General features: G+C 31.1%; 2 protein-coding genes across 2 annotated transcripts in view; both read right to left on the bottom strand.

Annotated features, from left to right (window-relative positions):
- Positions 1-12,952, bottom strand: part of LOC123694431 (heparan sulfate 2-O-sulfotransferase pipe) — a 59,221-nt gene that overhangs the window by 20,156 nt on the left and 26,113 nt on the right. The window contains exon 3 of the mRNA XM_045639867.1: positions 7,701-7,840. Coding sequence (XP_045495823.1) covers positions 7,701-7,840 — 140 coding nt within the window. The remainder of the gene's footprint in view (positions 1-7,700; positions 7,841-12,952) is intronic.
- On the bottom strand, positions 8,330-11,623 carry LOC123694430. Its single transcript, XM_045639866.1, has 2 exons — positions 10,114-11,623; positions 8,330-9,645 (listed from the first exon to the last, which is right to left on the bottom strand). Exons 1-2 carry the CDS (start codon positions 11,504-11,506, stop codon positions 8,465-8,467), a joined length of 2,574 nt encoding a protein of 857 aa, XP_045495822.1. The 5' UTR covers positions 11,507-11,623; the 3' UTR covers positions 8,330-8,464.

The following is a 12,952-nucleotide window of genomic DNA, read 5'->3' as shown; positions in this document are numbered from 1 at the left end:
ATTATAATCATTTATCTTTAAGTAAGTTTCGTTCATACATAATTTACGTTCTATCAAAATATGCATTTTCCAATTACAATAATTTACAATTGAAAAAAGTGCACGTGAACCGAAACTCATTCATATTCGACTAAAGCAGCATCAGAAAATAAATCAAACGACGACGAACATTATTACTCACGACATAGTGTAAACAAAATGGTTCTCGGATTCAACAGATAAACTAACTTATTAAAATACATTTTCAGTACAAATTCCAGAGCGGCATGGCATGGTAATGACATTTGGAAGCGTGACTCGGGCACTGCGCGGATATTGGAATCCTTCGTTTTCTCAAGGAAATGTTGAACTCACTATTGACCTGTGTTGGAAATAAAACTAACTCTGCCATTTCGAGGAACGGTACTATCGACTTAGCATAAATGTTTCGAATGTTTTGGATAAACTTTACGGTATGTCGATCGGACTAATTTAAGAAAATACTAGAGATGCGCCGAATAGTGGTTTCACCGAATAACCGAATACCGAATACTATTCGGTTAGAACCTTACCGAACCGAATATTCGGCCGAATTATTCGGTTCAATGTTTTGACGTGTTCCGGTTCTAACGGGTCGCAAGTAGCTGCCGGCTCAGTGGCGAGCGAGCCTTAACCTCACCGCCCGCCACCCGCGTATATCGCCCGCGCACTCCGTGCCGTCTCAGTTGCGTTGAAATGAAACTTCGCACAAAATATTAAAATTTTTAAATTGTTTAAAAATTTTATATTTTTACTATAAGTTAGTGTTTGCAATATGAGCGGACGTAATGTCATTTTCTATTGGGTCTAAAAGCATTGTCTTCAGACTTCAGGATTTAAAGTACTATAAATATTAAATACTGACTAAGATCTAATAATAAACATGATTAAATTATGTTGATGTAAATTTACAAAATAAACGTTGGTTTGAAATGTAATGATCGTTTTATTTTATACAGGGTGTAATCGTTAAGTGTGCACAGGCGATTATTCCATAACTATTACAGATATCAAAAAACTTTTAACTCATATTGAAAGTACTATACCTAATGAGTAAAATGACAATAATAACTTTTTAAAAATAAAACGAGAAATATCCAAAAATGTTACATGAAACGCTCCCATACATTTAGTATGAAATATGACTATTTCAAACATTTAATATGAAAGGTTTTGCTTTGTTATTTGATTTTGTGCTATAATTATTTCGCAAATTTTAATGAAAGTTCATTTAGAGACTGTAAATAGAGCTCGATGTGGAATACAATGGTATTCCAAATCGAGGATGTCGTTTCGAACATTGTATGGGACAATGTATGGGAGCGTTTCATGTAACATTTTTGGATATTTCTCGTTTTATTTTTAAAAAATTATTATTGTCATTTTACTCATTAGGTATAGTACTTTCAATATCAGTTTAAGGTTTTTTGATATCTGTATAGTTACGGAATAATCGCCTGTGCACACTTAACGATTACACCCTGTATACCTTAGGTTCAAACATTCTTCATAGGATTTCTTTGACTTGTGTATAGTATGACATAAATCATTCATAATATGAAGTTATTTATTTAGTTCTATAGCCAAGAAAGTAGAAATACTCATACCGAATATATTCGGCACCTAAACCGAATAATTCGGCCGAATACGAATAGTGAAAAAGATGCCGAATATGCCGAATACCGAATATGTATTCGGTATTCGGCGCATCCCTAGAAAATACCAAATAAAAAAAAATAAAATTAAACAACTATCAAATAGCTCATAAATATGGAAAATTGTTGACAATACCAGTTACCACAATTGGTGAGAAGATAATTAACACTATATTTCACTCAATATTTATTAAAGCTGGATTACCTAAGTAGGTAATCTCAATAAACGTCAACGACGGCGACCGCGACGGGTTCAAAAAGGACAACTTCTTCATATTGGACATTCAAATTGAATAACTTCCTTTACGGAGTACTGTGTAAAATAATGTTAAAAAAATTAAAAAATTAAATCGAGTTCTGTCGAAATCCCATTTACATTAAATAACATAAAAATAATCACAGCCTAAACCACAGACAAACACAATTTGTGGACCACGAAATGCATTCCGTTAAATTTGAATAACAGGAGTATAAATTCATGAATTTCCCATTTACCATAATTCAGAATACGAATCCGAAGCGGTAACGGTTCTTTCGGCCACTTTGGTATCCTTTTACCGGTGTACAATCCTATAAATGACGATAATGGCAATAAGGCAGATAATAATATATGTTTATTAATTTGGGTTAATTTATTTATTGGTCCGGTGCGTGCGATGATCTTCATTTTATTGTTTATTTATTTAAATTTAATTAAAACAGACCGTTTTAGCTACTAGAATTATATCCCTGTAAATAATGGTAGTTTTGCACCGTTGCGTAACGGGGTTTTGTGTTATTATTTGATATTTATACATTTTTTTATAATTAACGTTATATTTTATTATTTATTCTAATTTCATTACACTACGTAGCTATTTTGAACCGAGACAGCGTTTTACAGAGATAGAAAATTACGTGCTATTTGTATCTAGTTAGAGCAAGAAAATGTATCATTGTTGCAATTTGTTCCCATATTCTTCCCTGCTGTATCAACAAGAGGCGGATGTAAACAATGGGTGTCTTAAGGCCCATAAAGGAGTCACGACAAGCTTCCTAGACCAGCCTCGGTCAATGAACTAACCCTAAACAGTACAGACTATACACAATAGCTCCCGGGAAGAAATTTACTGAAAGCACAGATAATATATATTATTGTTCTTTAACTTTAACGCAAAAGTTCAAAGGTCGCATAAGTCCTATGTAGTACATAAAATTTGTAAAAATGTAATATATACAATACAAATTTAATATTAATGCAATTTAGAGTTTGGGTGATAAACGTTCCTGCAATAATAATCTTAATTAAATACTTCAGAAAATTAATTAACAATAATTATGCCAATAAATTAAGGACTACTAAACATACTATATAATATGTTATTTTAATTAAATCTTTATTTTAAGCATATTATAACTGTTAAGTGGCTCAGAGCTACAGACTGCAGTCTGCATCAATGATCAAGTGTGTTGAAAAATGGAAACTTAAATTTTAATAGGTACCTACATTTTATTTGAAGTAAATATGATATTCTAGAAGAGCTTTCGATATAATTAAATAAAGAAATATATATTCAGTTTTCTACTATATTATATTTATGTAGTACAGAGTCGAAATCTATCCAAGTAAGATAGGTATTTACGAAATACGTCATCATAATCATACAATGATAATACAGATTCATACATATTACATACATATTATGTTAGTTATGAATAGACGATGAAAACGAAAGTAGCTGTACAAAACGACAAGTGTGATTACATTAATCGAATTTAAGATTTACGCTCTCATAATGTTTATGAATAGACCATTTCATGACTTTCACTTGCGCTTACTGTCGCATGTTGCTGATTTATGTCTAGGATTTAAATAACATCAGACACTCATTATGTCATACGTTTTTGATGGCATTTAATAAATTTAAATCATCGTTTATTTTGTTCTTATTATCCAATTGTGGTTTGAGTGATCACTTTCTCACTGTTTAATACTCCACACAGAAGGAAAGAAAACATAAATATAGGTACAATAAATAGAACACTGTAAATTGAACACTTTTAAATAAATACAATAAATTACTGCTACAAATAAAACAAGCTAGCGCATTCAATTCTAATATGGCTTATACTTTCTTGATAAAATTTTCTATTGCTACAGACTACAGTACAATTAGTTGAGTAATACCTACGAAATTACATCTCAGCAGTAACTTAATAAACCAAACATAAGTACTAAAATTTCGTAATAATTTATATTGCTTTACTCTCTTACCATCACAAATATTATGTAGATTGTCGGTTCCGTATCTTCTACTAATTATTTGTAATAAATAATAAACGCTCCGTTGCAAGTTTGAAATAGGTTTATTTATGATAAAATACAAGTTTTACAAGCCATAAAGATGAGTAAGTAATAACTTTATATCACTTTTGATTTTGCCCCGTGATTACTTTATGCTTGTTATAATATATACGTTAAGTTGTTAACCTAATTGGAGTCATAAAGTAATACATTTAACGTTCGTGTGAAGAATTTACTCTTACTTGGAAGATAGTTGTTAATTTTATTAGTTACTACGTTTACACGTTTACTATGAGAAAGTAAGATAAACAAAAATGTGTTTTGAGACGTGTTCTGAGTGTAGAATTGTGTATCTATATCTATAATATAATATATAAAAATTAATTAATTTATCACGTGTGAAAAATAAATAATTCTTTTTTTATTATATTCCTTGAAGTACGAGGATGATTCTTATGTAGAGAAAACATATATATTATATATGTACCACGGGCGAAGCCGGGGTGGACCGCTAGTCTCTGTATGAAAATAAAACATCTTATGTAGAAAATTAAAATTGATGAAAGCGTGAAAATTCCTAACTAACGTACTAGTTATTGCCATTATAAAATTAATGTTACATAATGTATGTGAGTAAATTACAATAAAAATTATAGCTAGTCCGGACGATACATCACATCGCACGGTTCCTAGCAATTCAATTATGAATTATGTAATAATTACTCAATTTCTAGTCAAGCGTTAGTTGTGTATAATTTTACCTGTATTTATAAAAATATCTATAGAATAATCAAGTGCATGATTTTAAAAATTTATTTTTATTCATTTTTTCGAAAGTATTAATTTAATTATGCAAGTGGATACTTACGGAAATATAAATTTAACAGACGCAAAATACATATCTATTTGCAGAATTTTTAATTAAGTTTCACAAGAAAGCACATACTTACATTTAAAAGTGTTAGAAAGTCATTTTAGTATTTATTTCTTACTTTACTACCTACTGCAATTTCTTGAGTTTAAGCAAACACCTATCCCCTTTCACGGCGGTTCGTTAGAAGTTCAAAAGTAACTCTATAGTCAATTGATAAACAAATGAATGCCAACTTCATAAAGCTCGTCGCTCATTAGCCGACTTACCACAAACTTGTAATCGCATATCTGACACTGAATACACAAAGCGGATCATCCAATAAGGAAATGTACTCGGCCTGGAATTGCTCGCACGTGCCCACTTGTCAGGGTTGCCACATGCCAACTAAGAGGAAAAGCGTGTAAGAAAATTGGAGCCTTAGTTGTTCTTCTTTATGTTAGCGGAAGGCTTTTGCAGAAGTGGTCATGTTGCCAAGTTTAAACTGTTTCTTTAAAGAAAATGTATCTGAATCTCGTCTCTTCGCTACAAATGATAGATAGTAGATACTAGATACCATCAATTTTTTTTTTTACTTTTTCTGTGTTCAAGTAATGTATGGATCACTTTGTCTTGCATCCATTTCTTTCTCTCGATACATAATATTTTCGAAGCTACAGAAAAAGTTTCACACTTGGGATAAAGTTCATTCTAAATGGTAACTAAAGAAGAAGCTAATCAACTATTTTGATATCTACTTTAAATGGTTTCACAACTTCCAGTATCAGAATAAGGTAACCCTTTCTACTAACGGATACCGATCGCGACGTTCACAATATATCTTATTAACTTGCGGTGTCTTTGTTTTATATACTTACCTAATCCTTTACACAAATAGGTATCTTTTAAAAATGTAATATGTACACGACTATTTTATTCTTTACTTTTTATTTGTTGCACGAGTTGAATTAGCTTAGATTTAGTATAGTGATTTTAGTTTAGTAACATACCTAATTGTTTTCTTGTTCATACTAATCGTTTTGTAGAAAAACTAAGTTAACAAGCCATTTAGTTTCAATCAGATGCTTAGTAGTGAGACCCTAATGCGAAATCTATGTTGAAAGTAATTGAAGTCCGGTCGAGTGTTCTATTTAGGTATTTATTATCCTCAAGTAAATTTACCGCTCATTGAAATAAAATAAACAACATTAGAAAAAATGTACAGTTTATGAGAAAATACTCTGCGTTATTAGAAAGTCATTCAGAAAATGACTAGAAATTATCTACATATTTTAATTTCCACCTAATAAAACTTGTTATTAATTTATGGTCTTGTTTGGCGGATTATGTTTGCTTAATAATAAAAGATAAATCCTTTAAAAGCTATACCTTTATCTTTATTATATAATAACCAATAATTTCCTACAACGATCATAAATACGTAAATTATATTTGTAAACATTGTAACCGGTATTATCCAAAAGTATAAAAACATATGATTTAATATCGTATAAAAATAAGGAGAAACATGGACATGAACTTAAATAGAGAACTGTTAACGTAATCACGTGTATCCTCGTTTTTATGGACCATGATTACATGAAGTGAGATAGTAATACCATTATAATATTATGTAGACTACTGACTAGTCTCTTCAAGAAAGTTGCTAAGTGGTGATTGTTAAGTTCAATATGCTTTAATCCCTTAATCATAACAACGACCTTTCTAATCTGCATATTTACATATTATATCTGTATATAAAAATACAATAACGGTAGATCACTTTAATGTGTCTTATAGAGATACGTGCATATTCATTTACTAAAACTTAAGTGGCTTCAGTTAAAAAAAATTTAGTTTGAAACCACTCTTCTTTATATAATTTAATATTACTTTTAAATCAAGCACAAAAGAAAAAGTTGACGCAATAACTTTAAAAAGCCACAAATTTAAATCAAATCAATGCCACGGAATCGTGAATTTGAAATCAGAGCCCATTAAATGTTTTTTTCTAGCTAGTGAAAGTCAACAAATTCCCATAGTACAAGAGCATTCTCTAACAATAGGCCGTAAATACGATAAATGTAAGTTGGAAGTATCCTTCCAACTATTTCCTTATTGCTGCTTATTAGGCACCTCACACGAACGTCTCCATAAATTTAAAAGTAAATATTATCATGTCGTTAGTATGTACCAACTGCACTTATAAATATTAGTTACCAATATTTTGTTATATTTCATCTATATTAAATCAATTGATCTTAAGTTGTCTTTAGCCAAAATTTCTACCTAATGAATAAGTATATAGTTTAAATGATTCGATATATAATATTCCACATAGAAATAGATACCATATTTCGTAACCGATTAAAATTTGTCCTAAAGCATTTGTGCATAACATAAATCGTGGCAATATTAAGCATTATGCATGCATGATGATAGCATTACAGAATTCTGCGTGGAACGTATAGGAAAGCATTTGCTTAAACTTCCTAGTGGCTAGTAATAGGTAATGTCCTTTTATAAATTATGTAAAATAAAAACACATAAAAGTGTGTACATCATGTTTTTCCACTTTTTGTTTTTTCAAACTGATTGAATATTAATATTGCCAGATTGTGATAATCGAATCTCAAAGAATTAACATACATAGTAATATATTTATTTTTTATGTTTTAGCAGAAAGCAAATCTATATGTAATTAGAAATTGGTCTAATCTTGATTGGTGAATGCAACGGTCTAATCTTGATTGGTGAATGCTATACAGATAATTAATTTATTGCATACTTGATTTGAGCATAGATAATAAATAAAGTAGGCCACACACATTGCCATTTTGTATTTCTATAACCACATACTGATGATAGTTCTGAATAGATACATGATACTTACGATCTGTGAGATGGTTAAAAGCGGTGACGTCATCATTCAGCTTCCCTTGAATGCGTCGAAGTTTTGTGTTCAAGTCCCTGGTGTGCAGGAATAAGAAGAGTGTACACGATACTGCTACAAGTGCTATTAGTTCGCTAGTTCTGTAACAAATAAAAAATATATTTAATTATAATGCCACATACATAAGCTTTGAGCGAGAATAATAAAATATTTTTGTATTAATTATTCAATCGAAGAACTAGATGTTTTTCCTCTATATTTTTGTTAAGTTACTACCTACACATTACTCAAACTACACTACTTACTTTCAGTAATGTGTCTTCAGCTAGGTGGCGCTGTGTATAAAACGAACGGACAAATTAATTATTTTTTGGTCTATGATAAATATCATATTTATCAATTTACCACATTTATCAATAAATACATTTGACAAAAAAAAATATATTTACGTATTCTATGCAAATTGTGTAATCACAATGACATTTTATACTTTTATCGAAATGTTGGAGACTGTAATTTGCTTTCTAATACATATACATAGGTAGTAAAGTAATTAATTTCTTACAAATATGTTCCTACTTAAGAATTGTGAAACACGCAATTAATAGGTTATCAATAAAACGCACTTGAACCATAAACTTATATTTATTTCGGTTTCTCAGTTACTGAGCCAATATGATAATATTATAGAAAAACTTATAAACTTAACAAATATTTCTCTAAACATAAAATATTACTTAAATATTAGGTAAGTACTAAAATAACTATTCAGACACATTGTTCTCCTCATTTTTATTTTCAAGAAAGTAATTCGCCCGAATCATAGCTAATTTTATTAACCGATCCATATCTTGTTGATCGCTATTCTGCGTATCTTCAGTGAATAATTTAGATTTGTAATCACATGGAATACTACAAGGGGCACTCAAAAGTTTTATCGCAATTTCCGATATTTTCAAATGCGAACAAAAACTTTTCCACCATATTCGCGGTTCTAATAAATTCGCACTCGTCCAAATGGCTTTTACTTTCGCAAAGTAACCAGTCTTCGTCTTAAACTCAGCCAAATTTTTCATTATTTCCCCAGGATCGTCAGTGAGAGATGTTGCATACGTAGATATATAGGACATTGCTTCAATCATTTCTTCGTCATTTAACATGGAACCGACATACCGCGGGTCTAACAAGTTTGCAGCCATATGAATTGGCTGAATAAAATTCTTCCTGCGAATTTCTATAGTGGCTCTTATAAAATGTTTGTCGCCGTTATAATTGTCTCCATAAGAAATAAGTTCATTCTCTATATTTGACAATAATTTAGTAAAAATGGCGGGCACATCGGATAGAATGCATTTCTCAGATCCCGCTTCGGTCAAGGCCGTGTTATATTGTTTGATGATTCTAATGCATTTTTCGTTACCATCCCACCATCTTTCGCTCAATATTGTCATTTTAATTCCTTCTTCAATGTACACCATGTCGGACAACACAAGCGACTGTAATGTATTTTTATATTTCATCAACACTTCCAATTGAATAAGAAAATCCTTCCAGTTTTCAGCATTTGGGAGTTTCAGTGAATTAATAATTTCTGTGTGTACGCTTGACAATAAAGTCTTTGAGACTTCGTTTTTTAAATACTTGACAACAATTTCAACATCGTAAGTTGTACCCTTTATAATAGATTCTTCAACAATTTTTCTGAATATGGAGTACATGGTATCAAATAAGCAACATACCCCACTTATATTGGGAAAAGTACCAGCGAGTTTTGTTTTTGCCTGCGTCATATGCCAGTTACTTTTTGTAATAATGGCTAATATTTTGTCTGGTCCTATTTTGTTAATAATTTTACTTATTTCTTCACTGCATTGATTATTTTTAACTGCATTAATCTCATAACAAACAGTTTTTGAGGCTGTAGCAACCATAAAACATAGTAACTCTGTAAAGAAAATAAATTAAATGAATAAGTAAATAATTTATTGCTAAAAAGTTTAGGACAAAAATTATCGATTTCATATACGATATTTTTTGTGTTTAACAGTCTTAAAATATACTCCTGAACGTCAACGTATAACATTAGGGTTATAATTAAAGTTTAAAATTACATAAATTTTATTTAGACTAGGTATATAAGTAATTAGCAGTGCCTCGTGGTTTTACCTGCGTGGCTCCGCTCCTGTTGGACTAAGCGTGATGATATATAGCCAATAGCCTTCCTAGATAAATGGGCTATCTAACATCGAAATAATTTTTCAAATCGGATCAGTAGTTCCTGAGATTAGCGCGTTCAAACAAACAAACAAACTCTTCAGTTTTTTAAATATTAGTATAGATTATTAAATAGATTAGGTATTGAATCCTAGGATTTCAGAAATAAATATTCATAAAATAATTAATTAATTGTTACCTTTATCATCTACATGCATCTCGTCGCAAATCAGAACCAACATATCAGATTCTTTTATTTCATAATCAATATTTTCCTGAAATCTTGCGTGTTCACCTTCAAGTAATCTGCAGCTAAAATCGAGTGCAGACGGTATGTTATAATCGGGACGAAGCTTATTTATTGCTTTTTTCCAATATTTAGAATCTAACAATGTAAAGGGTACGCCACTTGCAAATATGGCACGGGCTAATGTCGCATCAATGTCGTCATCGACGTTTTCAACATTGACTTCAACCACAATATGGTTCTTATTGCATATAAAAGAACTCGTAGATGCAATTTCATTATCACACGTTGCATTATTATCATTGTTTATTACTACTTGGGATAGCGAATAATCCGCCTCATTGGACGAGCCCTCTGAAGACATACTCTCGTCCTCGCTGTCATCACTACTCGATTGCGAGTCACCAGCCAAATAATTATTCTTTATAGGTTTCGGACACTTTTCACATTCTACGATATGTTTAAGTAACCTCGTAGCGTTACTGTGTCTATATTCCTTACCACAAAACATGCAAGAGGTATGCCTTTTGTATCCTGACTCATGATTGATTTTAAAGTATTGCCAGACGTCACTCAAAGGCCTTCCTAAAGCTGGACTTGTTTTTATACTTATGGGTCGGTGAGACGGATGTGGTGGACTTTTAGTAGACTGATATTCCAAAAATTGATTTTTCACATCATTTGGACAGTTAGGACATCGACATAAATGTACTACTAGCCTAGTGGCATTAGAATATTTGTACTCAGCATCGCAGTATTTACAGGCGGCGTGACGTTTATATCCTTCTTTGCTTAATATTCGAAAGTGCTCCCAAACTTTTGGACGTTCTGTTGACTTCTTTATTATTAGTTGAGGATCGTAAGAATTGTTTGGAGTATTATTTAAGCCAAAATTCTTCATCTTATTTTTCACATCTATGGGACATTTCGTACAATATTGAAAATGCGAAATTAGTTTTTCAGTGTTAACTTGTTTAAATTCGGTATTGCAAAACACACAATATGCGTGAGTTTTTTGTCCTGGTTCATTTGTTATCTTAAAATATTCCGAAATATTAAGTCGACGTTTAAGTTTCTTCCTCAATACTTTATTGTGTAAAAAATGCTTCGCAGACGGTGATGATAATTTGGAACAATGGGCTGATTCCAACCGCTCTAATTGACTTCTGTACATATTTCTTATATCTAATGGACACATATCGCACTGTACAATATGTGCCGCGAGCCTGGTGGAGTTACTGTATTTGTATTCTTTTTTACAATAAACACACAAACAATGTTTTTTTCTTCCCGATTCACTTAGCACTTGAAAATGTTCCCATACATCGCTCAAACGTCGCGGCATTGCCGTTGTATTCACGTATTTATAACTCTCCACGTAGAAATTGAATAAAACATAAGTTATAACCACTACAACACAACAAAAACTTCGTTTTTGCAACTAAAACCGCGTTGTTTTCAACGAATGTGACGGACGAATATGACGCTTTCGATCGGTTTAAAATAGTCTGGTTACATTTGACCTGTCAGACAATATGTATCTCTGTCTAACTTGCGGTGTGTAAGCGAGTACGATGCACGGACTACGAAGCAAAGCGGCAGCGTCGCATGAATACGGCTGTTTTAATACTTTGGTAATAATAGGTAATAATAATTTAACGAAGCAATACAGTGATAAAATATTATTCTATCGTTCTAAGTTCTTTAAAACTGTAATAAAAACATGTAGGTATGTATTTCATGAAATATTTAATACTTAATATCCCATAGCAATATTACCACGTTTGATGTGTGTAAAAAACTTGTAATATTTGCTTAAAATACAAGCTTTGATTATTTACTTGTCTTAAATGCGTAGTCTAGGTATCTAGACACGCGGCAGCGTGTCAAGCCGAGTTCAAGCGAAGAGAACTGGCGAGCAGCAGCCGTGTGTATATTTACACGAACCATTTCGAGCCACTTTTCACCCCCTTATAACTCGAAAACTATTTGAGTTAAATAAACCAAATTTGGTACATATCAAGAGGACCTCAAGATAAACAAGAACCTTAAATTTCATAAATACAGATTAAACAGTTGCGTAGATATTAATATCCAAAAATCGCAATTTTTAAGACTGACTGACTTATAGACATATACAAAACCTAACCCACTTCCAGATGACCTAGAAAGTTCAAATTTTGTAATCAACTAGGTAATAGTGAGTGTACAAAGTAAAAAATCAGAAAATACTGAATTTATTTGTATTTAATTTTTTTTTCAATGACATTAATTTTGTTTGTATGGAAAAATGGAAAAGTTTAAAAAAATAGAAAATAGTATATTCACCTTACTAGTCTTTAAAAATAGATCAAAACTAATCAGTGGCCGAAAAAAATTTTGAAATCCATCAATAAATGACTGAGATATAGATTATTGAAGTTTACATATTTTAGGACGAAACATCTGTAGATTCGAAGCGCCTCTGACATCACACTCACTCGCGCTAGTATCGCTAGGGCGGATTACTTCGATTGCATGATTTCTTTATTCAAAAGTGTTATTAAACGTAAAATAAAAGAAAATTGTAATAAAAATATTGCTCATACAGTTAAAAATAATATATAATTTTACATATTCACATTTAATTATTCTTTATTTATGAGTGTTTAGTTTAGTTTTAATTTCAGTGTAAATAAATAAATAAATAAAATCTTTATTTTGCTTTAAACATGGTATTTATTCAATGGTGATACAATTAGATTAATAAAGCACAAACATGTTCAGCCAATACAAGCATGCAAAAATAATT

This window comes from Colias croceus, chromosome 9 (assembly GCF_905220415.1).
Source record: "Colias croceus chromosome 9, ilColCroc2.1".
Taxonomy (NCBI): Eukaryota; Metazoa; Arthropoda; class Insecta; order Lepidoptera; family Pieridae; genus Colias; species Colias croceus.
This window is presented reverse-complemented; position numbering and strand designations above follow the sequence as displayed.